General features: G+C 38.3%; 1 protein-coding gene across 1 annotated transcript; it reads left to right on the top strand.

Moving 5' to 3' along the window:
* The first annotated feature begins 1,373 nt into the window (after positions 1-1,373).
* Positions 1,374-17,251, top strand: FAM210A (family with sequence similarity 210 member A). Its single transcript, XM_049770131.1, has 4 exons — positions 1,374-1,424; positions 8,126-8,627; positions 13,312-13,423; positions 16,432-17,251. Exons 1-4 carry the CDS (start codon positions 1,421-1,423, stop codon positions 16,663-16,665), a joined length of 852 nt encoding a protein of 283 aa, XP_049626088.1. The 5' UTR covers positions 1,374-1,420; the 3' UTR covers positions 16,666-17,251.
* Positions 17,252-18,845: the final 1,594 nt, after the last annotated feature.

The following is an 18,845-nucleotide window of genomic DNA, read 5'->3' on the forward strand; positions in this document are numbered from 1 at the left end:
GGCAGAGTCGGTGTGGCCCGGACGCTGTGGGTGACAGCGGGCGGTTACCCCCAGATCCCCGCAGGGTCGCCCTCTTATCCCCCCACCACCACCACCCCAGTTCGGACCCCTGGAGAGTCCGCGTCCTCTGCCAGCTACTGGTTCAGCCCTGAGAAGCCCGAGGTGGGCAAGTTTTGGGTGTTCCCCGAAGCGTTCTCGGACTCCTTGGGGTCCCCGCGGTTCAGGGACATTCTTTGGGGGGGAATCATGGATTCCAGGGAAGTTGGAGTGAGTGACTCGGGAGCTTTTTGCAAAATGCCTGATATAAAAAATCGCCTTGGCAAAGGCGCCTGATGAAACCTTGAAACCCCAAAAGTTTTCTTTTCTAAGTCATGTTTTCAGCCCGTGTTTGTAAAATCTCATTCTCTCCTTCGAGTTTGCGGCCCACTCAAGTCACCCCCTCTTGTTTAGATTCTCAATCTCTAGGCGGGACTTGTAGATGATCTGCTCCGAGTATGATAAAGCAAGCCACGGATGCAGTTGAGAGCATCCTTTCTATCGATTACTGCTCCTTTTGACAGCACTCGGGCAAAAAAAAAAAAAAAAATTAAAGTCTGATCTTAACTAGAAATGGGGAGATCACAATTTTGAAATATAATTATTTGTAAGCAGTAGATAGCATGTTGTAGCTTCCTAAGAGTGGTATTGCTTTGTGGGTAGGAAAGAAGGATCTGTTGATAGAAAATGAGTTTTCTCCCAATTTGGAGGAAGAACTGACTTTTTCTAGATCATTCACTATAGTTTCCCTACTGAAATCTGACCTTTAGTCAATTGCGGGGGGGGGGGGGGTGTTCAGCCACACCCGATGACGCTCTGGGGTTACTCCTGGCTATGCATTCAGAAATTGCCTCTGGCTTGGGGGGCCATATGGGACGCGGGGGATGGAACCGCTGTCCATCCTAAACTGGCGCACACAAGGCACAAGCCTTACACCCTGCGCCACCGCTCCAGCCCCTCTATAGTCAATTTTTTGTAAAAGTTATTTTTTTAAAGATTTGAGAAGTAATACGTTTATTGTGTGATAGTTAGTGTTATATACCAATTTGACTAGGGTATAAACAAAGTTATTAAAAACACTTAAGGTGTTACCGTGATGCTATTTGAAAGATGAAAATAATAGTTGATCAATTGATTTTAAATATAGGAATATGATCAGAGATGTGGGTGGGCCTCATTATACAATTGAAGGCCTGCATTTCAAATCTCAAGGAAACACCTCAACTTCAGTTCCTATTCTGAATTTCCAAAATTCCTCACACCAGAATTCTTCCTACACTTGAATTTCCAGCCTATATATATATATATATATATATATATATATATATATATATATATATATATATGATCTACATATTTTGGAAATGCTAGTTTGCACTATTGCATGGGTTAATTTCTTTCTTTCTTTCTCTTTCTTTCTTTCTTTCTTTCTTTCTTTCTTTCTTTCTTTCTTTCTTTCTTTTTTTTTTCCCCCGCTTTTTGGGTCACACCCGGCGGTGCTCAGGGGTTACTCCTGGCTGTCTGCTCAGAAATAGCTCCTGGCAGGCACGGGGGACCATATGGGGCACCGGGATTCGAACCAACCACCTTTGGTCCGGGATCGGCTGCTTGCAAGGCAAACGCCGCTGTGCTATCTCTCCGAGCCCGCATGGGTTAATTTCTTAATAGACATATGCTTGTCTTGTCTTGTTTTGTTTTGTTTTGTTTTGTTTTGTTTTGTTTTGTTTTTGGGTCACACCCAGTGACGCTCAGGGGTTACTCCTGTGCTTAGAAATCGCTCCTGGCTTGGAGGACCATTTGGGACGCTGGAGGATCAAACCGAGGTCTATCCTGTATCAGCCGCTTCTCTGATCTCCCCGGCCCCATGCCTGTCTTTTTAGAAAAAATATCATCTAATAAATTTAGAGAAGTGTGGAGACATACCTTTGGTGCTCTTTGGACGAAGTGATGTTTAATTCCTGACAGCACTCACCGATCTCTCCTGGTGGAGCTTTGGAGAACAGCTTAGAGGTCTAATTTGGGTTAGCTTCATGTAAAGCAAATGCCCTAACCGAGCAGGTTGTTAATATTAAAACGTGAGTGAAAAAAAGGGATCCTCAATTGGAATAGGAGATAGACAGGTAGAGTTTATTAAGATGGGAAAGTGAACCTCTCACACCTCCCCCAGTTTTATTCAAATAAGAAATAATTTGTACTCCTATCTCATATAATTTTGCTGCATTTTATAGCTGTTACATATATTTCTTTATTAATTACTCCTGGTGGATCTTGGGACAATATTTGTAGAGTCATTTGTGCAAGGGTCTTTCCCACTGTATCTCTCCTACTCCATCATACTTTTGTTTTATCTTCATACCATTGATAGTTTCCTTGTTAGTACCAGTTGCATTCAATTTAAGAGATTTTTAGCATTTCTTTCAAGGCTATCGTTAGTTGTAATGAACTCTTAGCTTTTGCTTAACCAGGTTATTCTTAATTGTTCCTTTAATTCTGATTTTAATTTAGCTACATAAAGAATTCTTGGCTGGAATTTTTTTCTTTCAGCATTTTTAGTGTGCCATGCCATTTTCTGTTTTGTTGAAAATTCTGTTGATAGCCTTCAGGGATAGAGTTTACCTTGTATGTGACAAGCTGCTTTTCTCTTGTTTTTTTATATATTTATTTTTATTTTGTTGTTTTAAGTTATACCTAGTAGTGCTTAGAGCAGGAGTCCCAAACTCGCAGCCCGTGTACATTTTGTGGCCCGAGGCCGGCCTTCAAATATCGCAGTATTTGCGATTATTCGTTTACCGAATAATCGCAATAAAAATCGCATTAGTAAGAAAAAAGTCGCATTAAACATTCGCATACCCCGAGCAGTTCCATTCGGGGTATGCAAATGTTTAATGCGATTTTTTGCGATTTTTTTTCTTACTAATGCAATTTTTTTATTGCGAATATTCCATAAGCAAAATCCCTTATGCGGCCCTGCCTCACCCCAACTTTGCCTCCTGCAGCCCCCAGGTAAATTGAGTTTGAAACCTTTGGCTTAGAGCTACTTCTGGCTTAGAGATCACTCCTGGTGGTGCTTGGGGACCTTATATGGTTCCAGGGATAGAACCATGCTGACTGCATGCAAAGCAAGTGCTCTATCTGCTGTTCCTGTCCTCTTTTCATATTCTCTTTTTAACAAACAGTGCATAATGGTTTTCTCTTATATGAAATTCTTGAGCTTCCTGGATCTCCTTTTATCCTCCCCCAGAATAGAGATATTTTCAGCTAATACTGGGTCCTCTATAATACAAGTATTGTTCCTCTTGTTATCCCAGAGGTACAAGGGGTGCCAGGGATCAAACCCAGGTTGACTGCATCCAAGGCTCTACCTTACCCATTGTACTATCTCTTCAGCCTTGTCATTATTATTATTATTATTATTGCTATTATTATTATTATCATCACCATCATCATCATCTATGTTCTTCTTTCCTTTGTTGTTGTCATTGGGCTCTATTAACAAACCACATCCTGTGCTCAAGATCTATTTAAACTTATTAAAATTATTTTTTTCTTGTGACTGTTCTGACCTGATGAGTTCTATTTATCTTCCAGCTCACTTTTTTACTATTTTACTTCATTCCATTCCTTGTTTTCTGGCATTGGGGGTGGGGGCATATACCCATCAGTACTCCTAGTTCTGTGCTTAGGGATCACTCCTCATGGGAAAATAATGGGGTGCCAAGAATCATACCCAGGTCAGTCTCATGCAAGGCAAGTGCCCTACACATTGTACTATCACTCTGGCCCCTATTTAAAGACTTCTAAGTGAAGGGGCCCCAGCTTGCACTTACCCAATCCAGGGTCTACCCAACGCCCTTTATGGTCCCTGGAGCCAGCCAGTAGTGATGCTGGAGCACTGCCAACTGTTGACTCAAAACCCAACTGGGAAGTTAGTGGGAGATATCTTAGATTTGGAGGGGGGCAGTAAAGGTAATCAAGATCCTGAACTAGAGACAAGAGAATAAGAGTATAAAAACTAGAAATAGGACAAGCTGCAGAGAATGGGAAAATGGAGTTTCAGGAATTCAGTTTTGGAGTTTGATCATTTCAGGATCAAAAATATGATCTTGAAATGTAGTTCTTGGGAAAAGAAATAAATATACATTTTCTGTAAATAATTAAGTTGTGGTTTTACATTTGTTTTGAAGCCACACTCAGACATCTTTTTTTTTTTGCATTTTGGGGGGGGGGGGTTAATACATTTAAACACCGTGATTCCAAGCATGATTGTAGTTGGGTTTCAGTCATAAAAAGAACTCCCCTCTTCACCAGTCAACCTTCCCATTACCATGTCCCCATCTCCTCCCTACCCTATCCCCTCGCCTGTGTTCGCCCTGCCTGTGTTCGAGACAGACTTTCTATATCCCTCACTGAAATTCTTATGATAGTTCTCAGTGTAATTATTTCTCTAACTACACTTACCCCTCTGTAGTGAGCTTCATAACTTGAGCCGGTCCTTCCGGTCCTCATCTATGCTCAGACATCTTTAGGGCTTGCTTATTCCTGGCTTTACCCTGACCTGCCTGGGGGAGACGACCATATGGGGCAGGATGAATATGTCCATTGCCTGAGAGACAAGTGCCATGCCCACTGTACTGTTTCCAGAAGGTGGTATTTTTGGAATAATTGTGTTTCTTTACATATGATACATTTGACATTTATGACTGCTCTGGAAATCAGCAATTTAATGGAATTCCATCAGAATGCACTAGAGGGCATAATTTAGCCTTTCCTGATAAGAATTTAACTATGGCTCCATCATTACCACAATTTGTTTAATTTCTCTATTATATTAGAAGACCCCATCGGAGACTGTTGAAGGAGATGGATTATATCAGGGGTCTCAAACTCAATTTACCTGGGGACCGCAGGAGGCAAAGTCGGGGTGATCCTTGAGTCAGTAGTAAGCCTTGAACATTGGGGGGTGTGACCCAAACAACTAAAACAAAACAAAACAAAAAAGATTCCTCTAGGGCAGGGCCACAAAATGTTGTACGGAGGGCCGCAAATGGCCTGTGGGCCGCGAGTTTGAGACCCCTGGATTATATAATAGAAATTAAATTGAAGGCATCAAATGAATCTGGGAACCAGGAGAGGAGCACCAAAAGTACTATAAATAAATTCATGTCTTTACTTTTCCCAAGCAGCAAACCAAGTTAAAATGGATGAGTTTGAATATTAACCTTTTGAAAAAAAATTAATAGTCTTCTTAGAAATAATTGAGAGAATTTGTGGAACTATAGGAAATTCTCCACTTATCCCTTTTCATTGTGTGGAACCTTATGTGCTCTACAGATATCCCTTCCTCGTACTTGAATTCCAGGTTAAGTTTGTTTTGAGGAATATCAGTTGTATATTATAAAATCAAGTGTATTTTTAAATACAGTAAATTTTAGAGAAGTTAACAGAATCACAACATAGAACAGAAACACAGAATTGCTGTAGTATTTATCACCACTTTCTACCTATTGTTTCCTATTATTAACATCCTGTTTTAGTGCGATACATTTATTAGAATCGGTGAGCCAATATAGATACATTATAAACTAAAACTCAGATTACATTTGTGCTTTACAATTCAAATATATAGTGATAATGCATCTACCACTACAATATCTTACTGGATAGTTTCACTGCCCTAAAATCAGCCTGTGTTCTACTTGTTCATCCTGTATCTTCTTTATTCAAACCAATATCTTTTCCTGTAATAGTTTTCCTTTTCTAGAAGTTGCGTAATTGATATAATCCAGTATGTATTGTCTACCCACCTTATTTGCAGTTTTGAGTTCTGCAGTTTTAGTTACCCAGGGAGGGTCAACCACTGGGTTGATATAATGTACACTATATAGATATAATGTATATATAATATATACATATATAGATATATTGTACAGTAGATATTTTAAGAGAAAGCACATTTATTTAATATATTGTAGTCAGTCTCATTTATTATGCTATTAATGTCTCAGCCTAAATTAGCAGCTATACATGAGAAAAAACAATGTATGGGGATTTAGTACTACTTGTGTTTTTATGCATCCTCTGGAGGTTCTTGGATGAGGAGGAAGGTCTACTAGCTTTATTAAAATATTTTTTAAATAGGGGACACCTCCAGCAATTTGGGGCTTTTCTGTAGGGTCATGTGGTCCTGGGGTGTTAACTTAGGGCCTGATTCTTTGGCTCTTGCCACTTTAATTCTCAGGACCTAGAAATAGTCTCTTTTTATTGGGGGTGAGGGGTGGCACACCTGGCGATGCTAAGTTTAATCCTGGCTCTGCATTCAGGAATTACTTCTGGTGCTATTTGGGAGACTGTTTGCCAGGAATCAAACCCAGATTGACTGTTTGCCAGGCAAATGCCCTACCCACTGTACCTATCTCTGGTCCAGAAGTAGTTTTAACTGACATTTGTCACTTAACAATTTGCATTTAAAATCCATATCATTTTTAGACATGAGAGTTATTTATGCTCCTTTTAACCATAGAATAAAACTGTTTTGTGGAGATACTTTGTGTTCCTGGTTTTATTTGAGTGACTTAGACTTCCAGCTCGTGATGATATACATGTTGAAACATGTTGATATAATGTGAAGCAGTATGGGTTTGGAAAGAATAGAGAAGAATCTTTTGAGGTTTGTTTATTTGTTTGCTTTTAGCTGCACCAGACAGTGCTAAGAAATAGCTCCTGGCAGGCTGGGGGGAAGGACCATATGGGTTGCTGAGGATAACATGGGGTGTCCAGGCCTTGTAGAAGGTAAATGCCCTACTGTGCTATTGTTCTGGCCTTTTGAAAAAATCTTTTGACCTAATTAATTTCACCTCATGAAGCTGGAATTATGGGGATAGAGCTGTTCTCAAATCTAATGTTAAATTGTGGTGCTTTCTTTCTTATTTGGGTCTTTTCCATTTCTGTTTTGCCTTCCATCCTTTAACTTAGCTTCTTTTTGGTTTGGGTTTTGGTTTCTGGGCCATACCTGGCAGTGCTCAGTTTACTTCTGGCTCTTAACATGACAGTACTCAGGCTACCTTAATAAGGTGCCAGAGAATCTGGGTCAGCCGCATGCAAGGCAAGCACCCTACCTACTATACTATCTTTCTAGCCCCTTTGTTAATACCTTATTTCTTTTCCATTGATTATTCTGCTTTAGGAATGCTACATGAGAGGTTCCAAACTTTTATATGTCTATTACTTCTTCCTCACATCTTCACCTTGGATCACATTTTCTAAGATATTGTGCAATATTATAGCCTTGATTAGTTAAATTTTTGTATTGCTCTTCATTCCTCCCTCCTCTCTCTTCATCCTTCCCTCCCTGCCTTCTCCTCTTCTGTTTGCTTTCAGCTCCTCCCCTCTTATCTCTTTTCCCCTTCCCTCTTTTTTTCCTCCCTTCATTCTTTGCTTTTGGGCCACAACTGGTGGTGCTTGGGCCTTACTCCTGGCTCTACACACAGGGATCATTCCTGGTGTGGCTCTGGGAACCATATGGGGTGTTGGGGTTGAACCTGGTTTAGCCATGTACACTCACTGTGCTATTGTTCTGACCCCTGCAACAAATTTTGAGCTGTTCCAGACACATCCTGTATGACTGCTTACTCTGTAGAATCTTTTTTTTTTTTCCGTTCTTATACTGAGCACCAGTTTGTTTCACTGTGGAAGTTAACAACCCCATGACATAATCCTCATTTTATTATTGGATTTTCCTTGTAGTCTGAATGGGGATACATAGCAGTATATTTCCCAAATATTAGGGTACAGGTCTTTTGCTTATAGGCTTTATGATTTTTTTGTTATAATATGCTTCTTCTTTATAAGCCCTATGTGTATTCCTTTTATAGTAGTAATATAGCTTTGAACATTTCCCTCCATTATGTCTTTTAATCTGCTTCATATTAAAATTGTCGTATACTAGAAATATGTAGGTATATATACTTTAAGATTAACTTTTATGGTTCTTATAGCACTGTTACCTCCAAAGTTAATTATTTGTATTTTAGTAGATTAATTTAAAATGGAGATCTAGTTATGATCTATTTTTTCAATCTGTTTTATGCAGGAGCTGAAATCCTTCCATCATCATTCTTCAAGATGCAATGGAACGTGCCAAGAACTGTATTTCGACTGGCACATAGGACATGCATCGAGCCACATAAAGCTCGTCTTTTTGGACATTGTCAAAAGAGAAAAGAGCCATTAATTGCACATAAAGCTCAATGCAGAATATTTTTGGTTCTGGGCCCTCAGAAACAATGGTTTCATGTATCTGCTGCCCTGTGTGCTGCAAAGGAAAAGAAGACATTCAGTCATGCCCTCCAACCAGAACTCCTTCCTCATAAGGAGTGGAATCAAGATATTTTGTCCAAGAGGGTTTTATCATCCAAAGCCACACCCTCAGAACCTCCAGAAAAAAAGGAAGAACTTGATCCTTTACAGGATACCTCTATTAGTCTTTATCAACGCTTTAAGAAAACATTTAGACAATATGGCAAAGTTTTGATTCCAGTGCATCTAATAACCTCTGGAATTTGGTTTGGAACATTTTATTATGCAGCCATGAAGTAAGTTTTTGCTTTAGTACCTCAGTATTATCAAAATGTTAATTTTCTTAAACCTGAAATAGTTTTTAAAATGCTTTAATATTTAAATGCTTTATCACAACTCAAAAGTGAACTGCTTTTTATATTTGTTTTCACATTTTAATAATAGCTAGTGTTTCATTATCGTGTACATCAAGCATTTTTCACTTTACTTTGCTATGTATTTTCCATTTAAATCCTCATAGCAAACATATGAAGCTATGGTTGTATAATTATTTCTACGTTATTAATGAGAAAATAGGTAAGAAGTTAAAAATAACAGCTTTCTTCATTAAAAACTCAGCAGGTAAGAGGTGGGGTCTATAGTGTAACCCAAGATTTATAAAGTCCAGTACTTTTAATCACAACTCCTCTCCTATTTGCAGTTATCATCGTACAGGAATTCTAGATTTCAGAAGTTTGACAGCACCTTGCACTTCTGTACTTAGAATGTTCACAAACGTGAAAAGAATTGCCATATATGTGGTTTTGGTGGTAAATTAGTAACACACTTTTCTAATATCTGTTGTAGACATGAAAGAGCAAATTGCAGACTTGATAAATGTCACAGCCCTTTGTTCTAGTTAAAAGTAATTTATTATATACTTTAAAATGTAAGATAATAAACTTAATTGGTATTTATTACAATAACTTAAATTTTTTTTAAGTGAAACACTTTTTTTAGTTATTGCTAATGTTTTATTGGGGCCACAACCAGTGATTACTCCCAGCTCTGCACTCAGGAATGTTCCTGGCAGTGCTTGGGGGGCTACATGGGGTGTTGGGGATTGAACCCCAGTCAGCCACATGCAATGCTAGAATGATATCCACAGTACTAACTCTACAGCCCCACTTAGTTAAACTTTTGGGGGCATTGTCATGTACTTACTATAAAATATAACATGTATTATAAAATACAATATTTTTTATTTCATTTACTTTTTTGGGTTTTGGGGCCACACCCAGCATTGCTCAGGGGTGTGGCTCCTAGCTGCACACTCGGGTTATTCCTGGTGGTACTTGGGGAACCATATGAGATGCCAGGGATCGAACTCTGGTTGGCCCCTTGCACAGCAAATGTCCTAACCTCTGTGCTATTGCTCAGGCCTCCAAATAGTGCCTTTTTTTTTTTTTTTTTTTTTTTTTTTTTTTTTTTTTTTTTGGTTTTTGGGCCACATCAGGTGATGCTCAGGGGTTACTCCTGGCAATGCGCTCAGAAGTCGCGCCTGGTTTGGGGGATCATATGGGACGTCAGGGGATTGAACCGTGTTCCATCCTAGGCTAGCACAGGCAAGACAAGATGCCTTAACTCTTGTGCCACCACTCTGGCCTGTAGTGTATTTTTAAATGCATTATTTTATTATACTACTGTTTAGACTGGGAGTTTTGTTTTGTTTTGTTTTGTTTATTTTTGGGTTTTGGGCCACACCAGGTGATGCTCAGGAGTTACTCCTGGCTATGCACCCAGAAATTGCTCCTGGCTGGGGGGACCATATAGGACACCGCAGGATCGAACCTTGGTCTTTCCTGGGCCAGCCGCTTGCAAGGCAAAAGCCCTACCGCTATGCTATCCCTCTGGCCCCTGTTTATACTGTTTATTATAGTTAAATTATAGTAATTATATTACTTAAGAAGTATGACTGCACTTAGGCACAGCTCCCAGTGGCTTACAGTTTGTTTCTGCCACTAGCAGAACCAGATGCATGCCCCTATCCTGTTTCTTTCACGGTGCTATTATATATAGGCTTTTCTTTAATGACTGAAAAAGACTAAGCTCTGTTATTTCCTTGTCATGAGGGCACTGATATGTATAACTGATTTTTTTTTTTTTTTTTTTTTGGTTTTTGGGTCACACCCAGCAGCACTCAGGGGTTACTCCTGGTTTTATGCTCAGAAATCACTCCTGGCAGGCTCGGGGTACCATATGGGATGCCAGGATTTGAACCACCTACCTTCTGCACTCAATGCAAATGCTATCTCTTCGACCCCATATCACTGATTTTTTAATAATAAAATTATATTATTATTATAAATGATAGAATTATCTTATACTTTTCAGAATTACCATTAGTTGGGTATGCTTCAGGGCTTGATGTTATGGTATTAATAAAATGTGGTTTTCTGTATAAAACTGACTCCTAGGGTCAGAGCAATGGCGCAAGCGGTAAGGCATTTACCCTGCATGCACTATCCTAGGACGGACTGCGGTTTGATCCCCTGGCATCCCATATGGTCCCCCAAGCCAGGAGCTATTTCTGACCGCATAGCCGGGAGTGCCCCCTGAGCGTTACCAGGTGTGGCCCAAAAAACAAACAAAAAAATAAACCTGACTCCTAGGAAAAAGGTCATTATATGCTAAACTGATTTATGAAGTGGAGACTGCATTTACTTTTGGAAATGAATGTTTTTTTACAAAAATTCTAAGAGGCTTTTTATTTTTTGCTTCATTAATGCTGCTCCTATTTGGGGGGGGGGGGTCACACCTGGCAGTGCTCAGAGGTTACTCCTGGCTCTAGGCTCAGAAATCGCCCCTAGCAGGCACAGGGAACCATATGGGATGCCAGGATTCGAACCACTGTCCTTCTGCATGAAAGGCAAATGCCTTACCTCCATGCTATCTCTCCGGCCCTAAAAACACTGTTTTATTTGTTTTTGTGCCACAGCTGGTATTATTTTTTTTAATTTTTGGGTCACACTCGGCAGGGCTCAGGGGTTACCCCTGGCTCTATGCTCAGAAATTGCTCCTGGCAGGCTAGGGGGACCATATGAGATGCTGGGATTCAAACCACCGTCCTTCTGCGTTTTAAGGCAAACTCCTTACCGCTGTGCTATCTCTCTGGCCCCATGCTCCTATTTTTCAATTATCTTCTTTATTATATATATCATTGGAATCTGTAGGATTCATTCTTTTCATGAGGTCCTTATGAAAATTCTTTTTCCTATACTACTCAATGAAGTAACAGTTTCCAAAGTCCTTAGTTTATTACCATAAAATCATGTACCTTTTTATTTTATATCCTTTGCTTTTTTTCTTTATCTTACTGGAGCCCCATACTGTTGACAGTCAGGATGGCCTACACATAGCAACAGGGAGTAAGAGCAAGACTTGCCTGCCCAGGGTACTTCCTAAAGTACTGAACCATCTCATGACCCTTTCACAGCTCAGCTGTTAGAATTCCCTTAGAGTATGAGGCTTGGAGTATGCCACACAAGCTCTTACTGCCATTGATTGACCCCTAGTGTCAAAATTATTTAGGCATATGCTTCCACTGTTTAATTATGATCTATATGTGAAAATGTTTTTGTTTTTGTTTTGTTTGTTTGTTTTTGTTTTGGGGCCACACCGGCATTGCTCAGGGGTTACTCCTGGCTGTCTGCTTAGAAATAGCTCCTGGCAGGCACGGGGGACCATATGAGACACCGGGATTTGAACCAACCACCTTTGGTCCTGGATCGGCTGCTTGCAAGGCAAATGCCGCTGTGCTATCTCTCCAGGCCCCGTGAAAATGTTTTTTGAGTTTTTAAAGGTTTTTCTGACTCCTGGTAATGACATAAGTAATACTATTTCTTCTGTCCCCCCCCAAGTTGCCCCCTTCCTGACCATGGCAAAATCAAAATTTTCATTAAGTTAATGAGACTCTCATTTGGACTATTAGTGTGTTTGTTTTATTGTTTTTTAAATTATTTTTCCATTATTGAAGGTTCTGTAAATAAAAAGCAGAACCCTAAATAATTATATTATTAATTAATTATTTATTAATTATACTGGAGATATTTGGTGTCAGTGTGTAAATCACTGTGATAATTTCTTTGTAAAATTACAGCTGATTATAATAAGTGCAGGTTTTCAATTTAGTTAATAAGGGACTGGCTTTATTTGGTTGTAACTAGAATAAATTCTGTTATAGTCTTGTTGTCTACTTACTATTAAAAGAATAAAGAAAAATAGTTTATAACTCAGAGAGTGGACATTTGTTGTCACACTGCGTTACTTACCAGTGTTTGTTTTTGACTACTCTGACAGCTAACTAGCATTATTACTTTTCTTGACACTATAATATGAATTACCATTCTATACTTAGTTAACTCATGACAGAAGGCCTCAAGGTTCTACAATCTTTTATTTCAGGTGTATCTAACTAGATACATAACTAGACTTTATTTTAGGACATTATTGCCCATTCTGCCCTACAAAAGTTTGCAGAGATTTGTAGTTCTGTGATGATGGGTTGTCTCAGCAGATGCCTTTTGTTTTGGGCTTTATGCCCTAAAGTTACAGGTACATGTGAAGCAAAATTCTGATCCATTTATTTACTGCATTTAATTCAGATTCTTACTGTGCATTTGCAATTATATGTTTCTGCATTAGTTGAGAAGACCCCACAAAACTGGCAATTTGTGAAGCACAGATTTCGCTCAGGCTTTGGAAACTACAGAGTAAAAAAAGTGAAAAGGGAGAGCATTATTGTTTGAATCAGAGTTTCATTTAACATTAATTCTTACTTTAATAGTATTATTTTATTATCTAAGAAAGATTTGTTAATACAGAATTAACTTTTTTTTTTAAAAAAATTGGTTTTGGTGTTTTCATGTAATTTTTTAAAAATATCCCAAGATGTTTGTGTGTGTGTGTGTGTTTAAATTTTGTTTTTTGTTTCTTTCTTAGAGGAGTGAATGTTGTTCCTTTCCTAGAACTCATTGGGTTACCTGACAACGTGGTGAACATTCTCAAAAATTCCCAGAGTGGAAATGCATTAACTGCTTATGCTTTGTTTAAGGTGGGTACTATCTGGAGTTTGTTTTACTAATATGAGATCTGCTCTATACCCCATAAAACTCCATGTTAGCACTCATAGTTAGTTACATTTCTTAATACAAATAAAATAATTTAGAAAGAGTACCTTGAAAAAAGATGTGATGTTAACACTTCTGAATTTCTAAGGTAGAAGTTATCTTTTTAGGACTGGAGAGTTAGCATAGTATGTAAGGTAATGGCTTGTCAACAGCCAAACCAGGTTCAATCTGTAGGACCACTTGTATAGCAAAGTTTGATTCAAATTGTTTTATGTGATAAACCTTTATGTATTTGAAAAGTAGTGTTTTATGTCTTGAAGTTTATGATCTTTATAATTATTCTCTTAATTCAGATCATGATGCTTTTATAAATAGTTGCTTAAAGGTCTTTTAATTTTAAAAAAAGTAACTCATTGTAAGTTATGGAATTTAGTAATAATAATTGCATTTTTCTCACCTGACAAATTTAACTTTCATCCTAAGAAAGAAAATAGGAAACACTAGATATTGTTTTATTTTATTTTGGTATATAAAAAGTATTTGTACCCCAAAACAACGCTAGTTTTATCCTGTTGATCTCATTAATGTTTTCTGAAATCTTGGGGAAATTTTCTCTGGTACTTATAATTTAACTAGTAGGTTAAAACTTATTTAAGTCATGGGGCTGGAGAGGTGGTGCTAGATGTAAGGCATCTGCCTTGTAAGCACTAGTCTAAGACGGACTGCCCACCGTTTTCAATTCCCCAGCATCCCATATGGTCTCCCCAAGCCAGGGGCGACTTCTGAGCGCATAGCCAGGAGTTACCCCTGAGCGTTAAATGGGTACGGCCCAAAAAACAAAAACAAAAAAACTTAATAAGTCAGGTGGTTTCTTTTTTTTTGGGGGGGGAGGAGTTGAGCCACACCCGGCAGCACTCAGGGTTACTCCTGGCTCTGTGCTCAGAAATTGCTCCTGGCAGGCTTGGGGGACCATATGGGATGCCAGGATTCAAACCACTGTTAGTCCTTGGTCAGCTGCTCGCAAGGCAAACACCCCACCACTGTGCTATGTCTCCAGCCCCTTAAGTCAGGTTTTTACCATTAAAACTTACTAATTAATAGATTGCCATTTATAGTTATTTTGAGTTATTTGACCTTACTCAAAATAATGATTTAAATAATTTCTCCTTTGAATTGTTTCAAAAATCCATATACACCATCATAAATTTTTAGCTATTCTATTTCATATCACAGTACCCTGTCACTCTCATTGAAATTTTATTTGGAAAGAGCCCCTAGGAATTCATAACCATGCTTTCTTACTCTTTGTATTTTCATACACTGACTATTGTGCTTTGTGTTACACTCAGTGTGTAAATATGCACTGTTGAGCTGAAACTGTTCTTCCTGCTCAGTGAGTGGGAAATGTGGAAGGGCTTATCCTGATTTTTTTCTGTAACCCATAGTTTATCTAGTAAAGCAACAAATTAAAAATTATTGCTTCAATAAGGCAAATTCCTCAAGTGAGATATGGCAAACAAAATATGTAAAAAAGTATGAAAATGCCTTTATCAGATAAATGACTAAAGAAACTGTGGTATATATATATATTATGCAGCCATTAGGAGAGATGAGGTCATGACATTTTCTATACAGGGATGTACATGGGATCTCTTATGCTGAGTGAAATAAGTCAGAGGCAGAGAGATAGACACAATAATATCACTTATCTATGGGTTTTAAGAAAAGCAAAAGACATTATTGTAATAATGCCCAGAGACAACAGAGAAGAGGGCTGGAAGGACTGGCTCTCAATGTGAAGCTTACCACATATAGAGTTAGACTACATTATCATGACAAAGTTAATGAGTAAAAAATAAAAAGAAGATGTACAAAAAAAAGTATGTAAGCAAAATAACTTGTAATATGACCTTATGGCACTAGCTAGGATATAATCATTCACTTCCACATACTGTCCTTAATATGCATCATTGTTTGACATGACAAAAATTGGTGTACCAGCTGTCATTCTGGTGCTGGGAATATTGTGATTAAATAAAAGCATAAAAGGACTACCCTCGTGGGGTTTATATCTATTCTAGTGGTAGGAAGCAGTTGTAGAGAAAATAAACAAGAAAATATATCTAGCATATTTAATTTGTCTACATTATGGGTTAGAGACACACACCACACCCCATTGCAGTTTCGGAGGAAAGACCAGACTGAGAAGGTGATGATGTTAATCAGGCAGCTGTTTGGGAGAACATTCCACGTGGGGAAAACCCAAATGCTGGTTCTCGAGTGAAACCCAGAGGAAGGATTATGGTTGGAAACAATCAGGTCAGGATATTCTCAAGTCATTCTGAGCACTTTGCTTTTTCATAGGAGTTATTTAAGCTGGAAACTTCCTAGTCTGAAATTGAAACTTAATTAATATATAATTAATATTGCTAGCATAAAAGATACAACTGAGCAAAACTGTCACAGGAGTGAAGGGGGCAGACAAAAAACTGACTCGAGGGCCAAATGAGGTCCTGACATATCAGCAGTAGGGGACATAAAGAGGACTCAGCAAGAAGGCCTGGAAGAGGTCAGTTGGGTAAATTGGGCTAGTTTCCAAGTTGGAAAAGCCAGTTCTGGTAGTTTTGTTGTTAGGGACATCCAGCTCACTGTGATGAGTCAGTCTGCTTGGTGAAGAGTAAGTTCAGGAGAAAATGAAGTGGGAACATAAGACATAGCACACAGACAGCTCTTTCAAGTCTGTTATAAATATTAATTTTAGAACAATAGCCTCAAAATATGATGCAGAATCTCTTTACTTTTAGGATTCTCTTTAACCAGTCCCTATATTAGTTTTTGTACTCTGGTTAAACCTGGCCATATCTGCAAGATGTGTGTGACTTACCAGTTTTGCCTCACATAATGTTCTAGTCTCCAGAGATTTTGATTGGAATTTTTTTTTCAAGATGATAGAATCTGGTATGATCTACATCAGTTTGCTTTTTCCCTTCAGATCGCAACCCCTGCCCGTTATACTGTGACTCTGGGCGGAACCTCCTTCACTGTGAAGTATCTGCGAAGTCGGGGCTACATGTCAACACCTCCTCCTGTTAAGGAGTATCTCCAAGACCGGATGGAGGTGACGAAGGAGCTTCTCACAGAGAAAATGGAAGAAACTAAGGATAGACTCGCTGAGAAATTACATGAAACCAAAGGAAAAGTTTCTTTTAAAAAGAAAGTGGAATAGGGTGCCTTATATAACAGGTTTTAGGAAATTTATGCATTTTATCCCTTTGGAGACTATGAACAAAGACTGTGTTCCTGGTTATCTTTTTGGTTAGTTACCTAAATATACCCATTTTCTGAAGGTTATGCAACTGATATTTTTTTAAAATTAAATATTACTAAGAAAAAAAAAATCAGTGTTTTACAAAGATAAAATGGACCCAGTATAAGAATTTCCTATCAGTAGCAGCATTCAGCAGTATTCAGTGTCTTATACATCAGCCCTATTTTCAGTTTCCTCAGAATTCTACTTGTTTTATATTTTGCTTTATACTTGTTGGTATAATTATTCAGACTAGACAGTTGGCTCCTTGAATAACCCATGCAGCCTTAGGCAGGATGTTAACACTAGACTTCCATCTTTGTGTTACTCATTGAGGTTTAACTGTATTTAGTTTGCATTGCGGAAACAAACTGTTACCAAAAACTGCCTACCTGTGACTAAAATGATGGAAAAAAAAAACAAAACAGTGTGTAATGGTTATATACCAATTAAAATACAAACTTCTTATGAAGAATGTTGAATAAAAATTGAGTCGTGTAAATAAGATGTATTGATTATATGTAAGTGAAGAAATTTACTTGATTTTTATCTGGCTGGTCATATTTTTAAAAGTAAATATATATTGCCAGTTTTTCTCTTGGGACGTAAAACTTTGCTGTGAATTGTTTGTATCCTCTTCAGCTAATTCTTCAGCAGAAATGTGAAAAGCTTACTGTTAAAATCAAGTATTAAGCATTAAGTATTATTTCAAACTTGTGCTTTGCAATTAGATACAGATTTGGAGAATGGAAAATAACATTGGGCTGGAGATACAGAGGACCATCCCATGAGCCAGCCTCCATCACTGCTTCTTTATTTGAGAACTACTGTTAATTTCATTATCAAGTAAAATTTTAAATTGTACCTGCTACTATTTTCCCCTTTACATTGAAATATCTTTGTCCAGAGCATTTAATTGAAGTTTCAAAAGAGGGGCTGGAGCAGTTGCACAAGTGGTAAGGCATCTGCCTTGCCCACACCAGCCTAAGACGGACCGCGGTTCAATCCCCTGGCATACATATGATCCCCCTAGCCAGGAGTGATTTCTGAGCACATAGCCAGGGATAACCTCTGAGTGTCATTGAGTGTGGTTGAAAAAAACAAAAGAAAAAAATTTTTTTTTCAAAATAGAGGATCATAAATTATCTACTTTGAATAAAATTCAGGCATTATCATGTATGAGAGTTGCTGGGATCACATGGCTATTTAAGGTTGTATATCTCTGTTTTGTTCTTGCTGGGCTTTTTTTACAATATATATGTGAAAGTCAACATAATGTAAACTTAATGTGGTTTAGTATATATTATATGCATACAAATATATATCACTTTTTTAATTTTTATTGTGGCCAAGTGAATTATAAATCTTTCACAGTAATATTTAAGGTACATAGTTACTGTTTTTACATTATTTCTAACCTTTAAGTGGCCTCTAGTTTGTTTTTACTGTTCTATCATGGCAAGATTATGCTGGACGGGGTCCCCACAAATAATCTTTCTTTTCTTTTTTGGTTGCTGGGTCACACCCGGCAGTGCTCAGGGGTTATGCCTGGCTCTACACTCAGAAATCGCTCCTGGCAGGCTCAGGGGACCATATGGGACGCTGGGATTCGAACCACTGACCTGTATGTGAGAAAAACGCTTTACCTCCATGCTATCTCTCCAGCCCCCCACAGATAATCTTCTAGGGATCATGGCCATTTGGCAGAATTTTGGGGTGTTTTGGGAGTTCAGTGTGTGTGTGTGTGTGTGTGTGTGTGTGTGTGTGTGTGTGTGTGTGTGTCCGTGTCCGTCCGTCCATCCGTCCCACACTAGTCAATGCTCAAGAGTTACTCTTTTGGCTCTGCTCTCAAAAATGACTCCTGGCAGTGTTAGGGGACCATATAGGATACTGAAGATCAAACCTGGGTCAGTCATGTGCAAGGCTATGCTATCACTCTAACTCTTGGCAAGATTTTTGTATTAAATTCATAGTATACCCAAATTTAAATAATACTTAATGGAGGAAATGTTTGTATTTATATTCCTATATAATAGTTATATTGGAATACTTTTTAAAATATATAAATACTTTTAAACTAATATGCTACACCTGGAATC

This window comes from Suncus etruscus, chromosome 3, assembly GCF_024139225.1.
Source record: "Suncus etruscus isolate mSunEtr1 chromosome 3, mSunEtr1.pri.cur, whole genome shotgun sequence".
Classification (NCBI taxonomy): Eukaryota; Metazoa; Chordata; class Mammalia; order Eulipotyphla; family Soricidae; genus Suncus; species Suncus etruscus.

What these genes read in the sequence shown, in the direction of transcription:
- FAM210A (XM_049770131.1), top strand. An exon ending in TTTTATTATGCAGCCATGAA is followed by an intron (nt 8,628 to 13,311) that starts GTAAGTTTTTGC and finishes TTTCTTTCTTAG; the next exon opens with AGGAGTGAATGTTGTTCCTT. An exon ending in CTGCTTATGCTTTGTTTAAG is followed by an intron (nt 13,424 to 16,431) that starts GTGGGTACTATC and finishes TTTTCCCTTCAG; the next exon opens with ATCGCAACCCCTGCCCGTTA.